This window comes from Laetiporus sulphureus, assembly GCF_001632365.1.
Source record: "Laetiporus sulphureus 93-53 unplaced genomic scaffold LAESUscaffold_71, whole genome shotgun sequence".
In the NCBI taxonomy this organism is placed as follows: Eukaryota; Fungi; Basidiomycota; class Agaricomycetes; order Polyporales; family Laetiporaceae; genus Laetiporus; species Laetiporus sulphureus.
In genome coordinates, this window is record NW_024468580.1 from 6,142 (window position 1) to 31,349 (window position 25,208).

A 25,208-nucleotide genomic window follows, 5' to 3' on the forward strand; every position below is an offset into this window, starting at 1 on the left:
CTGCTAAGAGCGTCTGCTGCGCTGTTTTTCTTGCCTGGGATATGATGGAGTTCGAAATCGTATTCAGCGAGGAATGACATCCAACGTGCTTGTCGGGGGTTGATCTTCTGAGGTTTCCTAAAATAGGTCAGATTAAGGTGATCAGTGAAGATCTGTACAGTATGTTTAGCGTGTATTAAGTAGTGTCGCCATTCTTCTAGACAATCTACAATAGCGAGAAGTTCCCTATCGTATACTTGATAGTTCTTCTCGGCGTCCTTGAACGACCTACTGTAGTACGATACTGGTACCCAAAGATTATCTTGCTTCTGCATAAGAACTGCCCCGAGGGCGAATTGCGAAGCATCTACTTCTACCATAAATGGGTCCTCGTCCGTAGGTATGTGTACGATTGGGGCCGAGGTAAGGAGGTCCTTGAGGCCTTGGAAGGCACTTCGTTCAGTGTCTGTCCATTCCCATTCCCGGTTGCCCGTAAGGTCCGAAAGAGGCTTAGCCAAGGAGCCGAAGCCTTTTACAAAACGTCTGTAATAATTACAAAATCCGAGGAACTGCTGAACGTCCTTCTTGGACCTGGGTTCCGGCCATTCTGCAATGCCGGCAACCTTTGCAGGATCCATGTGAAGTTTCCCATGGCCAATGATGTGACCTAGGTACTCGGTTTCTTCTACATGGAACTCGCATTTCTCAGGTTTGCACGTCAACTTGTGTTCTCGGAGTATTCTAAGTACCTGTCTTACAACCTGGCGATGTTCCTCCATGTCCTTGGTGAATATTAAGATATCGTCCAGGTATACCATAACTTTTCCAGTGAGGATTAGATCGTGGAAGATGTCATTCATCATCATTTGGAATGTTGATGGTGAATTAGTGAGTCCGAAGAACATCACTAGAGGTTCAAATAGACCTCGGTTCGTGACGAACGCGGCCTTTTCCTCATCTCCTTCTTTGATCCGTATGTTATTATATCCCCACCGGATGTCTAGCTTAGAGTAGTACCGGGCTCCCTTAAGCCGGTCAAACAAATCATTGATTAGAGGGAGCGGGTATTTATTTTTCTTTGTTATTTCGTTGAGCCGTCTATAGTCCTGTACCGGCCTTAACTTGCCATCCTTTTTCTTGACAAAGAAGAAGGGGGCGCCCCAGGGGGATTTAGACTGTCGTATGCGACCAGTCTTAAGGTTTTCTTCGAGGAATATATCCAGAGCTTCTTGTTCTTTTACGCTCATTGGATATACCTTCCCGCAGAAAGGTTTCGCACCGTCTACTAGTTCTATGGCGTGGTCCCATACTCTGCGTTCAGGGAGCTGATCGAATTCAGCTTCCTCGAAGACTTCCTTATAATCCCAGTATTCTTCTGGAACGACTTCTTGCATGCTCTTGGCTTTAGTACTCTTGCCTTGAGTGATGGCTAGGTCGGTGGCCTTGGTGGCTCGTATTTGTTCGTATTCGGAAAATTGTTTCCGAATGTAGTCGCTGTCCAATGCCAGCACCTTATCCCCATCTTCTAACTTGAGCTCCCCGCAGTTACAACGCGTGAAGCGAAGCGTGCGTTTAGCCCAGTCGATATCAGGGTTGTGATCTTCTAACCAATCGAACCCGAGGAACATATCGTGGTCCGAAAGGGTAGTCACATTGAATGATCGGCGCTCTCTATGGCCTTGGATAACTATGTCTAGTAATACATAATGGGTCATATCGCCATCTCGGTTGGGGGTCCCATCTGCGTTGAATACGCGGAGTGGTCGATCGAACGGTATCTTAGGTATCTGGAACTTAGATACGAATTGTTCGTCGATACAACACCCGGTGCAACCTGAATCTAGAAGGGCTTTGGCGGGTATATTCCTATCCCCAACTTCTATTGTTACGGGTATATCGATCTGGCGATGTCGTCGTACTGCACGGACGTTGAATTGTCCTCGCAGTTTAGTACCGGTCGATCCGAAGCCAGCAGTCCCTCTTGCTGTTTCTGCTATTTCCGTCACGACTTCGGTGATGGGGGTATCGTTTCGTTCCAAGATCAGTTGGGCAACTCGGTCCCCATACTCAATCTGGAACGGGGTATCAAGGGTATTGATTAGGAGTATTTTGACTCGTCCGACATAGTCCGAGTCTATTACTCCGGCTCCTACATCTATTCCATGTTTTACAGCCAGACCTGAGCGTGGAGCGATGCGTCCGTAGCATCCGCTGGGTATTATCAACTTCAGGCCGGTATCTACGAGGAGACGGGAACGTCCGGGAATGACCACTTCCTCCGCTAAATGCAGATCGTACCCTGCTGCGCCTTCTGTTTGACGGGTTGGTACGATGGCTTGCGGGTGGTCTAAAAATACACGCAGAGTGGTTTTCTGTGTCTTCTTCTCCGGTGTACGCCTTGCCGATGTCGAAGCTTCCACCTGCCGATTATCCGGAACTGAAGAAATGTTAGAAATCGAGCTATTCACGGAATTAAGCACCGATGCTTCTTGATCCGGCCGAGCTCGATCAGGCACCACTAAGGTCCCGTCATCCCGAGACCCCGTTTTCGCTCTTACTACTGTTACATTAAAGTGGGCACCACTACTTGTACCCATATTGTCCGACGTAGTGCTAGAAGTACAGGCGAGGGATGAAAGAATTGAAAAACGAGATCCAATAGGGCATGGTGGTGTGCTGTCGTCTGCATCAGGGGTACTGAATTTTCCCTTTCCTGAGCTTAGACCCTCCTGCCCACATCCCTCCAGGGTGTTTTCAGGTACGGCTTGATGGCGCTTCTCAGGCTTTGCCTCCACCACCATCAGCTCGACTCTCCCTGGGGACCTACCTTTTGGTGACCCGTCTAAACCATGGCCCTTCTCAGGTCTCGCGACCTCCGTGACCATGGAATGGCCGTTAATGGTCAGGGGTGACCCGTGTAAACCAGGGCGCTTCTCAGGCTTTTGGGCCTCCACCACCGAGGAATGCACGTTACTGGTCGGCGAAATGGAAATGTCCGTATCGAGTCGAGAGTCCTGCAAGACTTGCGCACTTAAGCCTTGCCGAATTGAAAACCCGCCTGGTTGAGCAGAGCGGGGTTGGCCGCAATTGCCGCTTTGAATGCTCGTACGGCCTCGGTTTCTTCTACCGTACTGGCCCGAGCTGCAGGCTGGGCATCCTTTTTGCGCCAGCACTGCGCCTTTCCGTCGTAGTAGTGGGTGTGCCATATATCCGTGCACGACCCCTTCTCTGACCTTTCCTTTCCACAGGTACCACACTTTCGATGTTTGTCGCGTTCGTTTTCGACTCCCACCGTCTCCTTGTGTGGTACCGCCTTTCCTGCCTCATCGACATTTCTGATGGGCGCCCTTCCCGTTGTCCTGACCGCGTTTGCCGTTACCGTAGAGGAGCCTTCTTCCTGGTGGATTTGCCGGGTTTTAGAGTCTCTGGTTTTCCCCTTGCCCTTTCGGTCCTCAAAGGTGGATGCCCATTGTTGCTGCTGTTGAAGGTCCAGCCGAGCTGCAACCTGTTTCCACAGGCTGTAGCTATTGACATCCCGGCTGATTCCTTCGGACGACCATACTCTATCACAGAGTTCCTTTCTCATGGCCGTCCTAAGCAATTGGAGCAACAGCTGCTCATCCTTATACCCCGAGACCTTGACCCAATGTTCCCATTCGGCCTCGAATTCCTCCCAAGGCTTGTACCTTTGCTGCATGCTGCGCAGCATCCGTTGACCTTCCAGCTCCGGGTTCGCGGGGTAGTACATCTTCTTGAAGTCCGCGATGAAATCCTGAAGCGTGGCGTATACTGGTGGGCCTCCCATCATTCTTTCCAGGAGGGAGGCTTTCCAGTGGTCGATTTGTGGGCCTCGGATGTACGACATTGCCCAGCGAATTTTACTTTGTTCGTCTTCGAACTCGCTGGGCTTCATGACGATGTAGTTCATTACATCGACAAGCCATGCCTTTGCTTTTGCCTTGGTGCCATCGAATGGCTCCGGGAGATTGACCTTTGGTCCTCGGAACGACTTTCTGTGGACTTCGTCCGAGGATGCTGGCGGTGGGGCTGCGGAGCGTCGTTCCCGATCTGGCGGTGGGACCGGTTGCTCCGGGGGGAATGCGTATAGTGCCCCTGCCAACTCGTCGTCCTCATCTCCCTGGTAGGAATGTGCCGGGGACATCGGGGGCGTCTGCACCCTACTGGACGGCTGCGCAGGGTTTGCCTGGTGTGCCGGCTTGAGTCCACTAGGGCCGGCGGGTCCGCTAACTCCTTTCACCCAATCCCGAATATCCTGTTGACCCGGATCCTGCCTCCTTTTACCTTTATCGACCGGTTTCTTAGGTGATCGAATGGGGGAAGGGGGCGGTGGTCGCTGCATAGCCTCCAGCAATTGGATACGAGTTTCTTGGGTCTTGTTGATCCCTTCTAGACCCTTTACCCTTTCTTCGCTGGATCGGAGCGCCTTCTTAAAGCCTTCCAGTTCCGTTGTTAATTTGTGGATCTGGTTGCCGTGCTCCGTTCGTGCAGCCTCGTATTCGCCAACCTGCCTCATGAGACGATCCCGGGTTGCTTCGACAGCCAGGCGTTCTTCCCGTGCTTCCGTCAGTTCCCTTAGGGCTGTGTCGAGCCTGCCCCGTAGACGATCGTAGTCTGCCTGGAGATGTTGGTAGGCTCGCCGCATATCGACGGGTTGGGTCCAAAATCCGGGGGTTTCCTCCGTTGGTGGGGGAAGGCCGGGTCGCGCCAAGTAGTAGCTCTGCCGGTTATCGGGGAGCCTGTATCGCTCATACCCTGGCGGAGTTCCTGATGCGTGACTTGACCAGACGTAATCCTGCCCCCGTGCTGCTCCTCCGTGCCTTGCCACCACATCTACTGGTTGCGTTCGATATCGCTGTCGATCTTCTTCTGAGTGATCGCGAGCTCGGATATCGTACTCCCATTGATGGAATCGCCTCCCTGTCCTTGGCTCGTTGGGGTACAGGGTGGCAAATTCGTCTGTCAGCCGTGCCGAAGGCCCCCGTCTTCTGGGGAACGCTTCCAGCATTGCCGGTGTCATGAAGTATCTGGGAGTGGGAGCGAGGATGTTGGTGTCGTTGAAGGATGACGGAGAGGGTGCCCTGGGATCTGTACCTTCAGGATTCAGGTGTCCTTCTACGGAATGTTCGGATACGGCCATTTTCGGTGTTGGTACCTGGTCGGGGTTTTGGCGACCTGTTCAGAAAGGTTCTTCTTCGTCGGAGGAGATACCGTATTCTTCGTTGAACAGGAGGTGATATAGTTCCTGGTCGTCTTCGACTGGTTCGAGCTGTCTGGGAGCTTCCTGGACTATACGATGTGGCTGGTATTCGAGCCTTTCGTAGTAGTCGATGACGACTTGGTAGCGGTATAGGATAAAACTTGCTTGGGCGACGTGTGGTTGGTAGATGAAGTCTGCCCGGAATACGACGCTAATATGCTCGTAGGTTTGATCCCACACTACTGGTCCTGGCGATACGGTGTATATGGATGTGTATCCTTCCAACGAGAACCTTTGCATTCGATGTTGTAATCTACTCGCGTGCTTGACGAGTTGTTCTTCACTAGGCCTCGTAATGACCCAGACGCAGCTTTAGAGTCCTGCTACTCCTAGTAGGTCTAGTTACTACGGAGTCCTGAATGGTGCGGTTCGCAGTCGCAGAGGGGTCTTTGTGGTCTTTGATTATTTCACCACCAGTGTCCAACTACCTCTGAAGAGATGTAACCTTGGTCCACCTGCCGTTCCAGCAGAGCTTTCCGAGAGTTCGTCCCACACCAGACGACTATTTGTCTACGTATGTACTGGTAACTAAACCCCTAAGTAAGTCAGAACTGCGCAGGGGTTGAATACGCGTCTGGTGCCTCTTTAGCACTGAGCAAGTAGGTTTATTCCCTCGCTACTCGAGGTTGTGCAGGTCTCGCCGAAGCGGTCCAGAAGTGTTGCTGATTTACAGCTTCAGAGCCTTTTCAAAGGTGACTCGTTCCTCCCGCAAGTTCTCCCTTGTCTGCGGTTGTTACGTCTGCTACCCCTAGACCTGGTGGCTAGGATGGCGACGTTAGAGGATAAATCCTCCGTATAGCACGGCAGCAAGGCCGAGGATAGTTTATATGGACTAGCAGCCCCACGCTTCAAGGACACGCCTCTACAGGGTCTATGGGCCAGACAGTAGCCAGACCAGACAGGGTCCCCGACGGATTAGACAATGATAGTGGTACCCTTTTAAGGAGTACTGCGTCCCCTGCTCCTAGTGGTGCTGACGTCAACAGGCACTCCTGGCCCTTCTTGACAGCCCTAATGCGGTTTTAACCACTAGGTTTCAACTGGCAAGTCCCCTTACGCCTGGGGTCGCGGCAAGATTTGGGACTGTAGTATGTCGCCCACTTTCGCAGGAGGCTGGTTTAGGGCCTATGTATCCTGACTAACAATCCGCGTATTCGCTTCACCGAAGAGGTTCAGCAGGGCGCAGCTAAGCCCGAGGAATGTGGGAAGAAGCCCTGACTGGGCACGATGAGGATGGAGTTGATTGACAGTGAGAGGACAGTCTGAGGCGTCAACCGGTGCCCACAGACTTATAGAGAGTAGTTTCGAGTTATGTGAAGGATCTCAGGAACTCCTGGGTCCGCTCTCGCCTATCCCGTCAGGGATCTTTAGCTTAAGTGGAGGAGTAAAGACCAACTCGAAACTGAGGGGTAGGCCTCAGCTCGAGCGGGTATATATACAAGAGGGGCCAGACCCCTGGTACTGGGTGTAAGACCCTGCGTACCCTAGGTTTGTAATAATACATCATTATGGCGTACTATGGCGTGCCCGGGTCTAGTGGAGTCCGTCTAAGTCTAGGAGTGTCTATGGAGTCCAGACCTATGATGTCACTATGACGTAGGGTCACGTGACTGATACTTGTCCGAGGGATGTCCGCGTGGCGTGGGTATACTAGGATATACACGTGGAGGCGTAGTGGTACATACTATATATGGTAACTAGGTGGATAAATAATGGTCCGTGGGCGCTTGAGACTTATGGCGCGGAAAAACCGTGACAAGGTCACGGGACCGCGTCTCATCAAAAGGCATCTGCTCTTCGCTGCAACTTCACAGAAAGCGGTCGTGGTTTGCAGTGCATATATAGCTAACGAGGCGAAATGCCATTGCGTGTTGTTTTAGTTGTCCCGCCCATCGTCCTTTATAACAACCCATGGGCCGTGATTATATCGCAGCTTGCGTAGTGCCAACCCCCTACCCTCCAGCTGCATGCGCCTCAGAAATCTGCTCAGCTATCGCAGCCCATATCTGCTGCATTGGCATGTACTAAGACAGCGACGGGTTCAGTGTCAGAATTTCTTACAATCGCGACGATCATCCATGGCGGCGAGTTGGATGTCTCACGCTCATTCGGCTCCTCCATCGTTCAGGTCGACCACGATAGAGCACAATGCCCGTCCCAGCTGTCCCTCCTGAGCTCTGGGACCGTATCACAGACCATTTGCACGATGACCGCCCCTCCCTCACCGCCGCCTCTCTCATCTCTCGTGCCTGCCTCCCAGCCTCCCGTCTGCACCGCTTCCATAGTCTCATCCTCACCCGCGAGTCCTACCTCTCCTTCTCTGCGCTCCTCTTTGCCTCCCCCGCCCTCGGATTCGCCGTCCGCGACCTCTGTCTGGTAAGCCACTCGAACGTCTCCCGTGCGTGGAGCGACGACGATGCCCTCGATACGTTCTTCGCAGCGCTGCCGTGCGTGGGCGCGCTCGCGCTGGTGCAGATGAGGATGGAGGACGCGTTGTATCGAGCAACGGTGCAGAACTTGGAAGGCTTGAAGAGCTTAGAGATCGACGCGTGTGCGTTCGCGTCGTACCGGGACCTCGTCGAACTCGTTGCGTCCTTTCCCCAGCTCCGATCGCTCGCTGCGGCATTCGACAAGTCCCAGCCCCAGCCTTTACCTCTGCTTCAACCGCCTTCGCCTCCCAAAAAGCTCAGAGCGCTGAGGTTCACTGGTCCGCTGACGGGCATGCTGAAGGCACTGTTCTCTTGGCTGCGAACGGCAGAGGATGTGCACATAGAGAGTCTCGTGTATTGCGTGAAGTCAGACGATCCACTTGACCTGCTGCAAGACATGCTCGAACAGCTTGGGCCATCTCTCAAATATCTGGAGCTGCAGGTCGATGCGGACGAGGCGTTGGACCGTACGTGTCACCTACTCTTTTCTTTATCACTTCATCCTGACGTCCCCTTCCGGCACTACCCACATCCGCACTCGTAGGCATCTTCCTACCGATCTCCTTCACGCTCTCTCCCTGCGTCTCTCTGCACACGTGCACCCTCCGCCTCGCCCTCCGCGAGATGTGCGTGCCCGCGAACCGCAGTCTGCCCTGGGTGCCCACACTCCTCGCGCAGCTCGCAGGCTCTGCCTCAACCCTGCACACGATCACGCTCGGCCTTACCGTCGATGACATTGATGTGATGGACTTGAGGGCGCTCGATGCGGAGTGCGGCGTGCGCGTGCTCAGGACGCCGAGGTTTGCGGATCTGAGTGCGCTGGACTGGGAGGAGGTCGCCCGGGTGCTGGGTGCAGTGCCGGTGGGCGAAGGCGGTCATGGTGGATTTGGGAGGTTGAGGATGCTGAGGATCGAGGGCAGGGGAGAGGGGCGGGCGTTGGAGGCGGATGTGCGAGAGCGATGTCCGGAGCTCTGGGCGAGGAAGATCTTGGAGTTGGTAGAGGTTCAATGAGCAATGGCCCCGAAACCGATGAACGACATCAGCACAAGAGCGACGATTGAAATCATCGTGACAACTGTTATACGTCGGTCGGAGAGGTATACTGCGACATCGCTGCGACATCGTTAAGACAGGCATGGACGGACGGATACATCGTACAAGATATTGATATTGCAATATTTTCTATAGATTCAGTATGCAAGAACGAACACGTTGCAAATATTCATTCATCTGTTGCACAGCCGGGGTTTCTATCCCGATCTGTACAGTCAGAGCCCAACACCGGCATGGGATGGAGGCTATCGCCTCTCGATGCCACGGCTGACAAGAGACATGTCCTTGGGACTCTGCTTGACATTCAACCCGACGTTGGGCCACACGACGCGCTCTATCCTCTAGCCCACATGGCGAACAGAGGCGCAACTTGCGCGAGCATTCAAAGCATTATCAAAGCATCGCATTAATGTTGTTTCAGGCGCATGTTGGTTTCCCCGACCCGTCGACCAGGTCGGGTACTTATCCCGAGGGCCACGAAAAGGCCTGCGCCAGGACCGAGCTCGACAAGTGCGAGCAACGGCCCTTCCCTCGAGACCCCCTCCCATCCTCTCCCCGCTCTCCCCCATCCTCTCGACAATCCAAATGCAGCATCATGAAGAAAAAAGAATAAAACAAAAAAGAAGAAAAAAAGGACAACGGACCTATCGCGGTCCCGCGGATATTGAACCCACGACACGCGAGAACAGACACCCGGCTAGCGAGCACCTCCCCTCCAGACGACGGCGACCAGCGCACACCACCTACCTCAAGCGCGTCAACACCGAGGGGAGTCCCGCTCTTGGTCACTTCAACCCAAGGCGGAGAACTGTAAAAGGATAATCAGCTGCGGTGACGACCTCATAGAGAAGGGGGCTAACCTGATCTTGAGCAAGGACGTGAACTGGCAACCTTAACGGCGCTGCAATGGAGATGGCATCATGAATGGATAATGTGAGTAGATGGCGACGAAATAAAGGACGTTGCTCACCCAGTGGACGCGACAAGCCCGCTACCTGTAACCGAAAGCAAGAAACAAAAGGTAGAAGATGAAGGAAGAGGGAGAACCGAGGAGAGGGCATTTGTACGAGCTGGGAGGCATGAATTATTTGTCGGACAAACAAGAGGCTCACTGTCAGCCGCGTTCAACCATGGTTTCAGACTCAGATGACGTTGCCGGCCGCCACAACCGCGAACGCGTTTGAACCAACAGGTCACGGGACCGCGTCGCAGGCAAAGCAGCTCTCCAGTCTCGAAGCCTACAGGCAATACAGACTACAGCAGTCCTTCCTGCAGCCCAGGTAATTTCATAGAAATATAGCGTTAAAAAGTATGGTTTTAATCAGAACGCAGAATCCTGAACTCGGTCGTCGACAGCAGATCAGACAACTATGCAAGTTCGCGCAGTGTGTAGTGACTGCAGCCGTTTCGCCCTGATCGGAATGATAGAAGCTGTTATGCGCATGCGCACGCGCACAATGACGACTACATTTTGTGAGTTCCCTGATCAATTATTCACGGCATGAGAGCAGCAATCTCTTGCGGAATACTTGGTCGCTTGGTCCACTCCGCCTCCCATCCCGCAGGCGGGCCCTCCTGACCGGCCGGACTTGGTACACCAAATACACCCGTCACCAGCCAATAATCCTTCTCGCTCGCCTCATGCTCACCCATTAGCGTTGGCATTACGGCACGCGGAACCATCAGGTTCGTGTTCGCGTCCGTGCGCATCACCTTCCCCGTCCTTCCAACCTTTTTGCCCAATTCCGCAATCCCCGTCGCGCCCGCCTTCGACACCGCCCTAGCTTCTGCATCACTCTCGAGCGTCCCGAATGATCCATTTGACACAAGCTCCAACGCGCGGTCGTCCCTGCGCTGGCCGTATATTGCCCACGCGCCCTCGGCGGAGAGTAGCGCGCGGGCAGAGCGGATACGGTGCACGCGCAGATGCCACAACGGCGCACCCGGCGACGGTGGAACGAGCCATGTCTCCACTGTGACGTCCTTCCAGGGATACCACAGCGAGCGCAACCAGCTGCGGCTGTCGGCGCCACGCTCGAAGTGCGCCTCGCGCGTAACCCGCCGCAGCTTCCACACCTCGCCGCCATCCTCGCTTAGCGAAAGGGCACTATCCCCCGCGTGCTCCTCAAGGGTGAGGCTCCCCGACGGCACGCTGTATCCGAACGCGGATGAGTATGCAAATTTGCCGTACTTGGCCGCACTCTGCTTGACGGGGTACGAACATTGCTGCCCAGATGAGAGGATGAAGGTGTGGCCGCCGAGATTGCAGGCAATGTGGAACGGTTTACAAAGTGGCTTAGCTATGTTGAGGAGAACCGCCGGGTAGGGCTCTTCTGCTGATGCCCAGAATGGATGGAAGAGCGGTAGAGAGAGGGCGATGAACGACTTGCAGCACCAATATGGGCTCCCCGGGGAATTATAGTTCTATAAGTGGCCGTCAACACCCCACAATGGCAGGGGGAAAAGGCAGTGAGGAGATACCTCGGTCATGTTGAGGTTTGGATAGCAGTATCCAATAGTGAAGGTTCCGTCCATGTAGTATGCTCCGGGCTGCCTCGCCCAGAACCGGATGTTTCGCAACTGGAGGCCCTTCACCACTCCCCACGTCAGAGGAGCAGGCAGATCAACATCAGCAAAGGCTAAGGCGCCCCAGAACGAGGACATGGCGAAGCGGTAAGTCAGACTTCTGCCGAATGGAATGGCGCGACCTGTCGTATTGAGTTCAGCAAAAGCAGTCGAGATGACGTTCAGCGAACTGACCTTCCGGATCGAAGTAGTGAACGAAGTCCAACGCAAACTTCCGTGCACGGTTTCTGAACTCTTCACAACGAATGGGGTCCTCCTGTTGCCCCAACTTTGAGTAGACAAGTTGCGCGTACTGGATGGCAAAGGAAGACGAATAATAGTCCAGTTGCACAACACCCTCTGGCCCATCTCGCGACCAGCCATCCCCGATATAGAATGTGTCAAGGTGGTCGAGATCTGCCTTCATGCGTTTGGCATCGAACTTTGACGAACCGACTTTGGACAGTCCGAGATTGGTGAACACCTGCTGACTATCAGATACAAGAAGCTAAGACGGCATAGTTCCACGTACCCTGAACCAGAGCCAATTCGTGTTCGGCATTTCCTTGTCGTTCATACCGCCTAACCAAGTCTCCAGATTGGCCTTGCCCTCGGGAGGCAATGGGTCCCATAATTGCTGCTTTGCCACAGCAAGAGAGAATCCGATAGCAGAGCACTCCACCATCCGCTGGTCTTTATCGTTCATGTTACCCCAAAACTCCTCATGATCGGAATTGGCCCCACTGGCGAAGCCCTTCAGCCACCGCTGTGTACCATCGTACGTCCCTCCCCCGGCGAGGAGGGAGGCAAGACCCCAGATGGGACGCGAGAAACCTTCGAGCTGTGCAGCAGCCTCGTCGTAGTGTGTGCCAGTGTATCCAAGGTGGATACGTGCGCATCCCGGGGATGTATGGGCTGCGAGAGGATCGAGGATGCCGACGAGGTACCTCGCGAGGTCATCCTTCGTCTCCAGTGGGTTGGAGGCGAAGGGCGTCGTGTTTGCAAAGTTGGACATCTGTGCGCTGAGCAGAGCATTCGGCGAGGAAAACCCACGGTCGCGCTCATTTATGTGGAAGGCTCCCGGGGGAGGAAGGTCAGGAGCTCTGCGCCGGTCCGTTGGACGTCAGGCCTAGCTTGGCTCTATCATATCACTTCGCTGGAAGCGGCCCGGGCTTTCGCCGCAGCCTCTGTGCCAGCATATGCATCCAGATAGAAATGGGATTTATGTTCTACCGTGAAGCCGAGACGTAGAGAGAAGCAAACGGTGAGTAGACTCGCGGTGGAAGTGGGAGAGAGCTGCCGCGGCGCTCTCCGGTCATGAGGGCGTGCGTGACGGATCCGTGACAAGTCACATGAAATGCGTTACGAGACGCGTTATGAGACGCGTCTCATCGCGCGTCCATGCGTCACGTAACCCATCCCTCTCATCCTATCCCAGCCATGTCCGCGAAAGCATTCGTCAACTCAGCTCACCAACCTGGATGCACCTGCATCGCATTTGCTAGAGATGGCTCGTACGTGTCGATTTCTTGACTTGTGGACCGTCGCTCATCCTTTGCCGACACGAAGACGCGTCTACACGGGCGGAATCGATTCTCTAGTACGCATCTGGCGCACAGATCTCGGTGCAAACCAAGAACCCGATGCTGCTATTGATGCTGCAGAAGGCATCACCGCTCTCACCACAGGGGTATGCAAGCTCTGCGTTGTGCGTTCGCCACACAGCTCTGACCGGGCGTTTAGCGAGGATACTGGTTCTCTGGGAGTTCCGATTCAGAAGTCAGGAGATATGCATATGGGAAGACGGAATTTGAGGCTCTGGTTACTAATGCGATTGGTGTCCCCATTCGTTGTGTTGCCGTCGACCCACAGAGCGCGCGCATCGCCGTCACGTCCGAGTGAGTTTCGAGATCTTTAGCTTGGCTCGTCATATTCAACTTATGTGCAGTGAACCGACAGTAAAGGTAATTGATATCGAGGACACCACGAACATCTCTGTACTCGGTGGCCACACGAAGGCCGTGCGCAAAGCCACATGGCATCCATCAGGTTCTCTCCTGGTGCGCGGTTTTCACCATAGTCTCGTGTCCTTTCTCATGCCTTGCAGACCACATGCGGAGCAGATGGCAAGATCATCATATGGGACGTGTCAGAAGGCCAATGCAAGGAGGAGAAAGCCATCGAGGGTATAATCCCCGCGGTAGCGAACGCAGAGTACGTGGTCATAACGCTCTGCTTGGAGCGCGAGTAACGTTAGTAGCAGTTCTGAAGAATTTGCTCATGATTGTTCTGCTATCTGGCATACGTCGGGCCAGTACTTCTTCGTTGCGACTCGTGCACACGGTACGTCACTACCTCAATCCGAGTCAAGGGGATTGTCAGCTGAGCACGACAATCTTTCAGAAATCATCACGATCTCCCGCAGCGACTGGACCAAATCCTCTACGTTTGTTGATGATGCACTCTCCGGCGCAATCACAGCGCTTGCGCTCTCAAACAATGGGGTCTATCTCGCCTGCGCTTGCAAGGCAGGAGTATTCATCTGGTCAACGGAGACGCGGAGGCTCCTCTATAGGCCAGCATCTGTCCTTGTATGTCCGTGATATATGCCAATTAACGTCTTGTTAATCCAGATACGATGGCAAACAAACCGCCATCATCACTCAGATGGCTTTCTCACCATCACAAAACCTCCTTGCATGGACCGATATGGACGGTGTGCTTACCCGCTGGGCCGAACCGATCCCCGCAACCGCGCCTGATCCCGTGAAGCTGGCTCCAGGCACAGCATCCATGACTGTCCCTATCAAGCGGAAGGCAATTCCAATGCTGTTTGATGACGAGGCAGATGCCGAAAAGGCCAAGGATGACGAGCTCGATGTGAACGAGACTGTTGAGGTGGATTATGAGAATGATGACTGGATTTTGGACGATCTAGGTGGTGCGATGGACGATGACAGTGAGGAGAAGAAATGGAGTGGAAAGGATGGTGTGAAAGAGATGGGTGAGCTGTTAATTTCGCATTCTGGTCTTGAAGCGTCCTGACTTCATTCTACGTTTAGTGAGCGTTACGAAAGCTCAGCCGCCCTTCCAACCTGGTTCGACGCCCATGGAGAATAAGAAAGGATATTTAGGTGAGTCTACGTGCATATTACTCTATCTACGGGAGAATGACAGGCGCCTCAGTGTATAATATGATTGGCGTAATTGAAGTTACCGACCAAGACACGCATCATATAGTGAATGTTGAGTTTCACGACAAGTCCGCCCGGAAGGGGTACCACTTCACCGACCATTTCAAGTATGATCTCGCGTCCCTTGGTAAGCCATTATCCCACATCGCCAGAAATCATTATCTCATCAAGCAAATGGTCCCGCAGGAGAACGCGGTGCAGTGTACGCGTGTCGTCCAGAACAGGAGCACCCTGCGCGTGTCACGTTCAAGCCGTACGGCACCTGGGCCACCCAGGGCGAATGGACGTATGAACTCCCGAAGGGCACCAGGGTTCTCGGTGTGGCCGCGGGCGGAGCGCCCTCCTCGGGCTCGCGCCGGGACTTTGACTCTGACCTGCAGGGCAATGGCAACGTCGTCATCGCGACGAGTGCGAATGAGCTGATCTTTATGACGGGCACGGGCATCGAAAGACAGTGTTTGAGCTTGCAGGGCGACTTCGTGACGATGGTCGCGGGCCCTGAGTGGGTGTTTGTCGTGCATCGGGACGGAGCAACGACGATGGATGGTGCGTGGCAATGATAGTAGCTGGGTAGCACGACTGACTTTGGAATTACGCGTCGCATAGGCTCGCAGAACCTTACCGGGCGGCTGATCAAATTCGATGACTTCTGTCTGCTACAGAAGGACACACTCCCCATTCCAAAGAAATGTACTCTGAAATGGATTGGGATCACAGAGGAAGGCGTAAGTGCTTATAGCTACCTCTCCAGGTTATGGTACCCATGAAGTTTTCACAGGCCCCGGCAATATACGACTCGGCTGGCATTTTGAATATAATGCCCCGATATCGGGCTCCGTTCTCTGCAACATGGACACGTGTACTCGATACAAATTTACTGGAACGACGAGAGGGCAAGCAGGAGTCGTACTGGCCTATCGGAGTGGCTGCAGACAACTTAATGTGTCTCATTTTGAAGGTATGTATGGGATTCTGGTGTTACAAGTGCATCTCAAACTGTTTCTGCAGGGACGGCAAGAACACCCTGGGTTCCCAAGACCGTTGATCCAGGAGTTGCCTCTACGGTTACCCTTCCATCATTTAGACCCCAAGGAGGCACCCTTGGAAGAGCAGTAAGTGCCACTGCGTCGTTCTTCTCAGAAGAGCACTTACTCAAAGCTCGCAGCTTCGCTCGCGAGAGCATGATGCTCGACATCCTGCGCGACGGCCTCGGCGACGAGCTCACCACCGATGACATCTTCCGACGCGAACTCGCGCTTGACAAAGAACTGGTGCAGCTCATCCAGCTCGCATGCAAGAATGACCGGCTGACGCGCGCGGTAGACCTCACGCGGCTGCTGCACCATACCTCGTCGTTCGACATGGCGATCAAGGTCGCCGCGTTCTATCACCTTGTTGGCCTTCAGGAGAAGATGGGAGCCCTCAAGGAAGAGCGGGAGGCTACAGATCTTCTCGCAAATTCCCGCGATGGACGACGGCAGCGCGCGAAGGAGTTCTTACCTGTGCCTGCCACAGTGAAGATGCCTACGAAGCCGTCACGGCCGAGGGCCTTTCAGGACTTTAAGCCCCCTTCGCCGAAGCACCGCCCAGGCTTGGAACGCGCAACACCTGTTATTGAACCTGCAAGTGCTTCGTTTACTGAGAATTACAGCGCGTTCGGGTCGTCGCTCATCGAAAATGATGGTGGCGTTGATGATTCATGGTCATCGCCGAGTAGCAAGAGAAAGCGCAGCAGCGAAGAAGACGAGCCCGCGAGAGAGTTCCAGCCTCTGGGGGCTGATAGCTCGTCGAAAAGACGCAACCTTGATGAGATAGCGGCCACGGTCAAGACAGCGGCAGCACGGCCCAGTGAGTCTTGATTTCGCGCTTACACCTTTGGAACTATCGCTCATGACTTCTCAGGAGGAAATCCGTTTGCACGTAAATCTGGGAACGACACAACCCACAATCTGTTTGCAAAGAGCACAGAGACGCATAAGTCGTTACACAAGAACGAGAGTTTCTTCAACAAAGTTGATGCGGCTGAGTCAGGGAAGGCGAAACGTATGCGTGGAAAATTTGCTTGAAATTGACGACGTTGCACTGATGCGCAAACTTAGGGTTGCCACCAGCGAAGGGCAAGACAAAAGAGAAGAAGAACACAGGACGACAGACCACGCTGTTTGGGCTGCCATTCGCTGCCGCCAGTGACAAGAAAGTGTCGACAGAGAAGATAGACAACGGTGACACGCAGGAATCGCAAGATACTGAGGTGGCTGAGCAATCGCAGACGATGACAACTGACGGTCAGGAGACGGACATCATCATGTATCAGCCAGCAGATGCAGGCGGACAGACGATGGAGATGATGAGCGCGGAGATTGTAGAGCAGGTACGTAAACGGAAAGCCATGCCTGCGCACATACTCATCATTCATGCAGGAAATAGAAAGTTCAGAACATATTGACTGGCCGGCTTCGCCCGTACGTGAGACGAGCATAATTGAGACCATTGCCAGTTGAAGCTGCGCGGTTAATCCTGAATAGTTGTATTTGTACGATGCGCAATACCAGTCACAGCGTTCAGCCCCCACCTTAACATTGTGAAGTGCTCCGCGCTCTACATTACAAAACCATTCTGGTGACGTTCTGCTTCTTGAAGGCATCAGTGATCATCAAGTCCTGTCGCAATGGGGCGAGTTAGACTATCATAAGCGCGCTTCGTAACAGCAACTGACCTGAGGTGCGAAAGGCCAGTTATCGAATGCACGGACTATCAAGGCCCAGTCGGCAAGGCTCAGATCGCGCGGTGCCTTGTTGATATCTACCTGCTCTTCTGGAGGCAGGGACGGATCTTGGAGTACCTTCAGAAGCGTCGCAGCACCAGGAGCGAGAGAACTACAATACCGTTGAGCATCATGTCGACACTGACGTTTTACGAGGTGGAATACACAGACTTTATGGCCTTCTTCAGCGGAGTAGATTTGAGCACAAACAGGCGTCGAAGACAGTAATCCCATTTTTCAAGCATGCCGGAAGCGATGATCTACAAGCGGTGTGTTTATGGATGAGATGGACCATGAATCAAGAGAGTCACAGCTTGTACCTGTTTCGCATGCGGAATAATGTTCATCGCAACGAGTGGATAGCCCGGTTTTCGGGTTTCACGAGCGGCCGTCTTTGCGATTGCGACTTCAGGATGAAAGTGATCGTTGTAAGGAGTGAGAGCTTCTGGGTTCATCGTCAATTTGCATGTGGCAGTGGCTTTAGCGATCACAGATAGCTTGCACCGTTGCACATTTGATTCCTCGGCGGATATTCTCTGCGTCGAAGATAGTCAGCTGGATATAGTTCTATCGTAAACATTAGAAGCGCACCTTCCAGACCCATTCACTGAGTACGAAACTCATTGGAATTCTTCCATATTTGAAGAGCCAAGAGCGGTCCGGTATGCATCTGAAGAGCTGTGCTATGAGTTGCTCGCCCTTGACCGTAGCCTGCAGCTGGCTTATGAAATGTAGCTGAGGATGGTCTACATGATAATGGATGTAAGTGCAAATGCTACAACGCGGAACAATTTGAAGCGCACGACCGCCTTCCCAAGGTACAGCCTCGACGTCTTGGAGAAGTCCTGCGTCCTCGATGTGAGAATATGTGTCCCAATCGAAGCCCGATAGAGGGACGACCTTCACACGCGGGTCGGCCTCTTGCAATGGCTATACAGGCAAAAGTTCAGGAAATTGCGAGGCACAAGAGTCAATGGATAGTAGACGGACCATCAGGTACTTCAAGTACTCCGGATGGTCTTCAAGAATGATAAGCTTATGAATTTCACTCTTAGGCAGCTCAAGCAACGCTCTTGAGATGGCGCCGGGCCCTGATATCGTAATTAAGTATATTTCGACATCGCAGACAGGATATTGCTGACCGGGGAAAGCCTCAATAATAATCTTGCCTTTGCCCGCTGCTTCATTCTTAGCGGACATAAATGATTGGACAACAGCCCTGGCAGTGTCCTGGTTTTTCAAGGAAACTCGGTCATGATCCTTCAATTGATTTGATGAGTTGAAAAGAGTACGCCATTCAGGGAGAGGGGGTAACGGTGGAATGGAACTTGAGGTTGAGTATGAGTGCCGACACGTCCAGCGGAGAGGTTGCACCAGCTCTTTGCATAAACATGAGGGCCACATAGTCAGAGCGCACGGCAATCAAGGAGGCGAAGAGCAACTGAAGCGGATCTTGCTTACAAATATTTCGTTCCTAGCCAGATCTGAGCGTGTGACGGGCGCGACTGTCACGCGTTCGTGACCGTGGGCTAACGCGCCTCCATGACCATGACCTCGGTTTCTCCGTCTCACTAGTCGACCCTGCTCATCTCGCCATCTTCCTGTGCTCGTTCCTAGGGGCGCTAAGTATTGCACGAGAGTGTGGACTTCAAAGTTGTCCGGAGCCCCAAGGTTGTCGAGTTCGAAGTGTTCCCGGTTTAATCATGTATATCAAGACCCTCACGATCCAGGGCTTCAAGTCATGTAACGAGCATTCTCCGCTCATTCTCTTTGAGTAATGAAATTGATTCAAAGTGTTCTTATACCGTGATAGACCGTGATCAGACTCAAATCGAACCTTTCTCCCCGAGGCACAACGTAGTGGTTGGGAGGAATGGCTCCGGAAAGAGCAACTTCTTCGCAGGTACGTTCAGTTGTTTTGGATCACCTCGTCACAAGTTGCTAAATCTCATACAGCCATCCGCTTTGTACTGTCCGATGCTTACACTTCCATGTCGCGCGAAGAGCGACAGTCTCTCTTGCACGAGGGAGTGTCTGTTACCACTACTTTGTCCGCATATGGTACGTGTGCTTGTAATGTGGTGAGGTGACCTCCATCATGCTTTCTCCCAGTGGAGATTGTCTTTGATAACTCGGACAACCGCTTCCCTACGGGCCGTGATGAGGTCATTCTCCGCCGTACCATCGGCTTGAAGAAGGACGAATACAGTCTGGACAAGAAAAGTGCAAGCAAAGCGGATGTTATGAATCTTCTTGAAAGCGCAGGTTTCAGCAAGAGCAATCCATACTACATCGTGCCACAGGGCAGGGTGAGCGTCTTCGTCGATTCCGCGATCAGCTGGCCGGCTGATGATGGTTTGCATGCTATGTCACCCATTGGTATCCTTTCGTAGATCACAGCCCTCACAAATGCCAAAGATCATGAGCGCTTGGCATTGCTGAAAGAGGTGGCAGGTACTAAAGTGTACGAGCAACGGCGCGCCGAATCACTGCGTATCATGTCAGAAACAGATGCGAAGCGCACCAAGATCAATGAACTGCTCGACTACATTGACTCAAGACTCGCGGAGCTCGAAGAAGAGAAAGAAGAGCTCAAGGAATTCCAGAAGAAAGACAAGGAACGACGGTGTCTGGAATACGCTTTGTACCAGCGCGAATTGGAGGAGGTGACCGAAGCTCTAGAAGAGATCGAGGAAGAACGCAGAGGAGAGGTGCACAGCGCCAATGTACGGCGTGAGGAGTACAACGACCGAGAGAAAAAGGCTCAGGTAAGCTATATGCTTCGTTTTTGAGTGTGTGCGCCCTGACGTGTCTAGTAGGATCTCGAACAATCAATATCTCGTACTAAAAATAGCCTGACCACTCTCTCATTGACACGGCAAGGTACCCAATCTGAGTTGACGGATCTTGTCCGCGCCAGAACAGAACTTGAATGTACGCTTGCGGACCTCCGCCTTGCCGCTGAACGCGCAGGAGGAAAACGGGGAGAGTTCGAAGAGGAGCTTGTCAGTATCGAGGCTCAGATCCAAAAAAAGGATGCGGCGCTGGCAAAGCTACTACCCGATTGGGAGACCTACCGAGCGCAAGAAAACGAGGAAAAGCATCGTTTGGACGAGGTCAATGCGCAACTCGAGGCCTTGTATTCGAAGCGTGGGCGTCTCAACCGATATAGAACGAAAGCGGAGCGCGACCAGTTTCTCAGACGAGAGGTCGCGTCAATCGATTCCTATCGTACATCGCAGGCCTCGGCGATGGAGGATGCTCAAGCGCAAATTCAGAGCGCTAAGGAGTCCTTGGAAGAAGTTGAGACCAGAATGGAGAACGCTCGCGAGAGGATTGAAGCAGAACGTCAGCGCGCGAAGGAAGTAGCCGAGCAGGCTGCCCTTTTGAAGGACAATGAAGCCGACCTGATCGAGAAGCGAAAGAGTCTATGGAGGGAGGATACGAAGCTGGACAGTTTGGTAGCTCATGCTGCTGATGAGCTGAGGTCGGCTGAACGAGCGTTGGCCAGCATGATGGATAAGGTCTGCCATTCTACATTACGGACCACAATATGCTCAGAATTGAAAAACTTGACAGGACACCGGCAGTGGACTGCGTGCCATTGACAAGATCGCCGAGCGATACAACATAGACGGTGTCTACGGACCGCTGTATAGGCTTTTCGAGGTTACAGATGAGAAGTTCAACACCGCTGTGGAATTGACAGCCGGAAACAGGTCAGTGAGACCATATTAGTAGTAAAGTGCATTCGTTCTCAACGAGATTAAGTTTGTTCCATGTGGTTGTCGACACGGATCAAACAGCCTCAAAGGTCCTAGATATCATGATGAAAGAAAAGACGGGTAGAGTAACATTCATGCCACTGAATCGTCTCAAGCCCAAGGTGCCTCCCAAACCTAATGCTCAGGATGCCATCCCGCTGCTAGAGAAGCTCCGCTTCGACAACGCTCATGTCAAGGCGTTCGAGCAAGTCTTCGGCAAGACATGCGTCTGCAGAGACCTCACCATCGCGACTGCCTATGTGAAGAGCCACGGGATCAATACGATTACGCTTGATGGCGATAAAGTGGATCGCAAGGGCGCTCTCACAGGAGGATACCATGATGTGCGACGGTCGCGCATTGAAGCTATCAAGAACGTCACGAACTGGAAGGCCAAGCACTCCACGGATGACCAGAGATTGCAGGAAGTCAAAAAGGCCATCCTGACGACGGAGCAAGAAATCACCAGAGTAGCTGGCAAACTGCAGATTCTAGCGAACCAGCAGAGCCAGTCACGGAATACGCGTGAAACGCTCACCGAGGAGATATCCGCACTCGGCCGAGAGAAGGAAAGACTGACAGAACGCATTGCAAAGCTGGAGAACGACATCGGGGACTTGGAGTCGGAGTTAAGCAGTCTTGACGCGAGGTTCCAGAGCTTGCAAGTTGAGCTCGCTAGTCCCATGGCACGTGGCCTGACTGCGCAGGAAGAGGCGCAGATCGAGGAACTAGGCAAGGAGATTGAGCAGCGGCGTAGAAAGCTAGTGGATCTGGGCAAGAAGAAGAACGAGGTACGCAGACTACACACTTTCCTCAAGACATTAATTCAATCTGCCTTGCAGGTTGGCAGTCGCAAAAATATGCTTGAGATCGAACTCAACGAGAGTTTGCGACGGCGTAGAGAAGAGCTGCACGAAAAGATTGACTCTTTGGGCACCGCGGAGGTTGGAGATGCTTCCTCCGAGGAGACATTGGAGGCACGCAGCCGCGATCTTCGGTCACTGAATGCGAACATCAGCAGCTTGACAAAGAAGTTGCAAGGTGATAAGTGAACTCTCCGGCGAAACTAGTATTATGTTGACATTCATATGTAGACATGGAGAAAGAGGCCGAGAAGCTCAATGCGCAGCTGCAGGAACAGCGTACATCTCTGGAGAACCTGCAGAACCAACAGACTGAAGACGGCCGTGGAATCTCCAAACAACAGAAGAACACGGAACGGTACTTGGCCAAGAAGCAGATGCTCCTCAACCGCAAGGACGAGTGTAATCGCAACATCCGTGATCTAGGTGTCCTCCCTGAGGAGGCGTTCGAGAAGTACACGAACGAGAAGCTCGACAGGGTGCGTACATTTACGTGTGGTACTCATATACATGGTCTGACACATCCCCAGTTGATGAAGAAGCTGCATACGGTGAACGAAGGTCTCAAGAAGTTCGCACATGTCAATAAGAAGGCGTTCGAGCAGTACAACAATTTCACGAAGCAGCGCGACCAGCTGCTTGCGCGACGCGAGGAGCTCGACAAGTCGGCCGAGTCGATCGAGGAACTCGTGCAGGTGCTCGATCAGCGCAAGGATGAGGCGATTGAGCGCACGTTCAAGCAGGTGGCACGCAATTTTGAGGAGGTGTTCGAGAAGCTCGTGCCCGCGGGAAAGGGCCGGCTCATCATCCAGCGGAGGATCGATCAGGTGCGTGCACACTGCGCTGCCGCCTTGCAGGCACTCTGAGCAACCTGGAGATAGAATGAGGAAGACGCGGAGGATGCCGAAGATACCCAACAGAGCTCAATCGACAACTATACCGGGGTGTCAATCAGAGTACGTACACGTTCCGTCTGCTCGGCGGTACCTGTTCGCGACACTGCGAGTGCATTGCTGACACTGGCCGACAGGTGTCGTTTAATTCGAAGGTCGACGAGGGACTGCGTATCCAGCAGCTGTCTGGTGGGCAAAAATCGCTCGTTGCCCTCGCAACAGGTACGTTTCACCGTGCCGCACGGAGAATTGCTGACGTGTTCGCGCAGTCTTCGCGATCCAGAAGTGTGATCCGGCACCATTCTATTTGTTTGATGAGGTGCACCTGCTCGTCGCTCCGTGATGGCATGCTAGCTGACGTCCCACAGATTGACGCGAACCTGGATGCGCAGTACCGGACGGCCGTCGCATGTTTGTCTTTGCGTTCCCACCTTCACAATGCGCTGATTAATTGGGTTCGGCAGCAATGATCCACGAGCTCGCTGCGACAGCGCAGTTCATCACGACGACGTTCCGCCCCGAAATGCTCGTCACGGCGGACAAATTTTATGGCGTGCTGTTCGACAACCAGAAGGTGAGCTCCATCCGGAGCATCAGGCGCGAGGAGGCAATGGAGTTTGTAGACCAGGCAAGTGTTCGCATTTTGCTTTACGTTTGTCGAGCTCATGCATCAGGCTTTGATCGTGACAGGAGGCGCAAGCTCAGTGAGGCAAGGAATGCCGGGACGTGTACGTTTTTCATCACGCTATGTATTAATTGTTGCCTCTTTCTGGCCTGCTGTGTTCTTGATCTGTATGAGTAGAATCGATCGGGGTATCCTTATTGTCATCCCTTCTATACGATATCGCGGGAGGTGCTGTGCGCACGGATGTCTCAGCATCCTCGATAAGGCATGATCAAGGGGGATCTCGCGCTGCTTCTTCTGAGGCTAATCACTGAGTACGTACTGATAGCTGGACCCAGGATCGTCAGCAGATCATACTAAAAGGGAACATGCGCTTGTTCTCTTCTGCGTGATGTGGGCGGAGGATTGTCAGACGGATCGAATCGGAGAATCATATAAATCATACAGATGGATAACGTTACAACAAGAGGAGGAGCAAGGTAGGCAATACAGCGGCATTCAACTGGGCGTAGAGCGAAGGGAGCAATGAAGTAACAGAACTGTCGTTAGCAAGGTCATTGCACAGGTATGGCACGAACGTATGGTATCGTGGCTCTGTAGAGAGTTTTCAAAAACGAATCAGGATCGGAAAGGACTATCGATGGAGGGCGTATACGAGTAGTTCGTGAAGTGCGCATCCAAAGTAAGCGAGTAATAGTCCAGCAGATAATAAGGCGACGGTGATAAAGTAGCTGTCCGAAAGGCAGATCTACATCCTTGTATGATAGTCCGCACATCATTTGGTATAGGAATGTACGCATTCAATACGCGGCACGCTTTGAGCGGTAGCTGCCAAAAATACCGCAGAGGCTGGCAAAGAAGCCGAGGAAAAGTGCAATTAGGGCGCCAAGGACGAGCCAGTTGGCATTGGCGTACTGCGCATAGCCGCCGCGTTCGCGGACGTGGTTGCGCGCGATGCCGAATAGAGACATCTCGATGATCCAGACGACGAGCGTGACGAGGCAGGCGAGCGCGGAGACGAGCGACATGAAGACGGTCCCGACGCGGTGGTAGCTTGCGCCGCACAGCCCGAAGAGGAAGGCAAGGCCTGAAAGGCCGGCGGCTGTGCGTGGAGTGAGAGAGGCGGAGTGGAGCGGATGGGAAGGACATACCTATTGGGACGAGGATGAGAGCGATGGTGAGGTTGTGAAAGAGGCCGTTGTTCAGTTCGCTGTCACTGCAGGTAGTTTAGCGTTGATGCGGAGAGAGAAAAAAAGTACGCACGCTATTCCGGTTGGGAAATACCATCCGACGGAGGTGTTTGATCCTGTGTAGCCAAACACACCGAAGTGCGTTGACACCCCATCAACGTTGGTATTGAGGAATGAGACTGCGTTCCATGTCGGTGTTGAAACGGAGGCCTGCATAAATGCGTCAGTGCACGCGATGAATCGTCTATAAGGCTGCGCGCACGAAGATAAGCAGCACCATCGCTGCGAAGGTGAAAAAGAGGCCTGGAAGTGCAGCACTGGCAGCCATGGCGGTTTGTTGATCGTTAGACTTGTCGTGATTTACGGGATTATAGCCAGAGCGGCGGCCTCGATGTTTCGGACGACTTGGGGCGTTGAAACGACGAGATGGAGGAGAAGAATAGCGTCGACGGCCCCAGGGGGCTGTATGGTGGCGGACAATATCTTGCGCATGACGTTTCTCGGTGCCACTCTGATTACATCATCGATAGCATTCTCTAGGCCAAACTAAATATTCGTTGGCGGTGCATATATGCATTTCCCGCTGCGAACATGCAGCCAGCGCAGCGGGA

The 25,208-nt window shown here is 53.2% G+C and overlaps 7 protein-coding genes across 7 annotated transcripts; 4 read left to right on the forward strand and 3 right to left on the reverse strand.

Annotated features, from left to right (window-relative positions):
* Positions 1-7,405: 7,405 nt before the first annotated feature.
* On the forward strand, positions 7,406-8,697 carry LAESUDRAFT_764239 (uncharacterized protein; the record flags this gene model as incomplete). The annotated part of the gene is made up of 2 exons (XM_040913401.1): positions 7,406-8,153; positions 8,231-8,697. The coding sequence occupies 2 exons, from the start codon at positions 7,406-7,408 to the stop codon at positions 8,695-8,697; spliced, it is 1,215 nt and encodes a 404-aa protein (XP_040758584.1).
* Positions 8,698-9,116: 419 nt separating this feature from the next.
* Positions 9,117-9,469, forward strand: LAESUDRAFT_731864 (uncharacterized protein). Its single transcript, XM_040910129.1, has one exon. The coding sequence runs from the start codon at positions 9,149-9,151 to the stop codon at positions 9,350-9,352; it is 204 nt and encodes a 67-aa protein (XP_040758585.1). The 5' UTR covers positions 9,117-9,148; the 3' UTR covers positions 9,353-9,469.
* A 584-nt stretch (positions 9,470-10,053) lies between these two features.
* On the reverse strand, positions 10,054-12,349 carry LAESUDRAFT_731866 (uncharacterized protein). Its single transcript, XM_040910130.1, has 4 exons — positions 11,837-12,349; positions 11,500-11,788; positions 11,221-11,447; positions 10,054-11,163 (listed from the first exon to the last, which is right to left on the reverse strand). The coding sequence occupies exons 1-4, from the start codon at positions 12,317-12,319 to the stop codon at positions 10,234-10,236; spliced, it is 1,929 nt and encodes a 642-aa protein (XP_040758586.1). The 5' UTR covers positions 12,320-12,349; the 3' UTR covers positions 10,054-10,233.
* A 163-nt stretch (positions 12,350-12,512) lies between these two features.
* LAESUDRAFT_523627 (WD40 repeat-like protein) lies at positions 12,513-16,441 on the forward strand. Its single transcript, XM_040902802.1, has 15 exons — positions 12,513-12,818; positions 12,874-12,994; positions 13,048-13,202; positions 13,253-13,364; positions 13,412-13,518; positions 13,565-13,647; positions 13,708-13,879; positions 13,938-14,308; positions 14,367-14,438; positions 14,491-14,625; positions 14,685-15,044; positions 15,105-15,223; positions 15,277-15,456; positions 15,507-15,610; positions 15,664-16,441. The coding sequence occupies exons 1-15, from the start codon at positions 12,706-12,708 to the stop codon at positions 16,355-16,357; spliced, it is 2,898 nt and encodes a 965-aa protein (XP_040758587.1). The 5' UTR covers positions 12,513-12,705; the 3' UTR covers positions 16,358-16,441.
* Positions 16,442-16,914: 473 nt separating this feature from the next.
* Positions 16,915-18,680, reverse strand: LAESUDRAFT_708292 (S-adenosyl-L-methionine-dependent methyltransferase). The gene is made up of 8 exons (XM_040906683.1): positions 18,405-18,680; positions 18,253-18,353; positions 18,066-18,192; positions 17,854-18,008; positions 17,583-17,798; positions 17,434-17,522; positions 17,215-17,374; positions 16,915-17,158 (listed from the first exon to the last, which is right to left on the reverse strand). The coding sequence occupies exons 1-8, from the start codon at positions 18,664-18,666 to the stop codon at positions 17,102-17,104; spliced, it is 1,167 nt and encodes a 388-aa protein (XP_040758588.1). The 5' UTR covers positions 18,667-18,680; the 3' UTR covers positions 16,915-17,101.
* Positions 18,681-18,795: 115 nt separating this feature from the next.
* Positions 18,796-23,625, forward strand: LAESUDRAFT_687514 (structural maintenance of chromosome protein 3). The gene is made up of 17 exons (XM_040905956.1): positions 18,796-19,005; positions 19,076-19,165; positions 19,219-19,323; positions 19,375-19,571; positions 19,656-20,030; positions 20,082-20,786; positions 20,842-20,981; positions 21,034-21,817; positions 21,869-22,067; positions 22,121-22,368; positions 22,420-22,716; positions 22,771-22,845; positions 22,920-23,004; positions 23,052-23,101; positions 23,151-23,193; positions 23,247-23,410; positions 23,473-23,625. Exons 1-17 carry the CDS (start codon positions 18,966-18,968, stop codon positions 23,488-23,490), a joined length of 3,615 nt encoding a protein of 1,204 aa, XP_040758589.1. The 5' UTR covers positions 18,796-18,965; the 3' UTR covers positions 23,491-23,625.
* A 175-nt stretch (positions 23,626-23,800) lies between these two features.
* On the reverse strand, positions 23,801-25,085 carry LAESUDRAFT_731871 (pali-domain-containing protein). Its single transcript, XM_040910131.1, has 4 exons — positions 24,860-25,085; positions 24,671-24,807; positions 24,559-24,623; positions 23,801-24,509 (listed from the first exon to the last, which is right to left on the reverse strand). The coding sequence occupies exons 1-4, from the start codon at positions 24,923-24,925 to the stop codon at positions 24,208-24,210; spliced, it is 570 nt and encodes a 189-aa protein (XP_040758590.1). The 5' UTR covers positions 24,926-25,085; the 3' UTR covers positions 23,801-24,207.
* Positions 25,086-25,208: the final 123 nt, after the last annotated feature.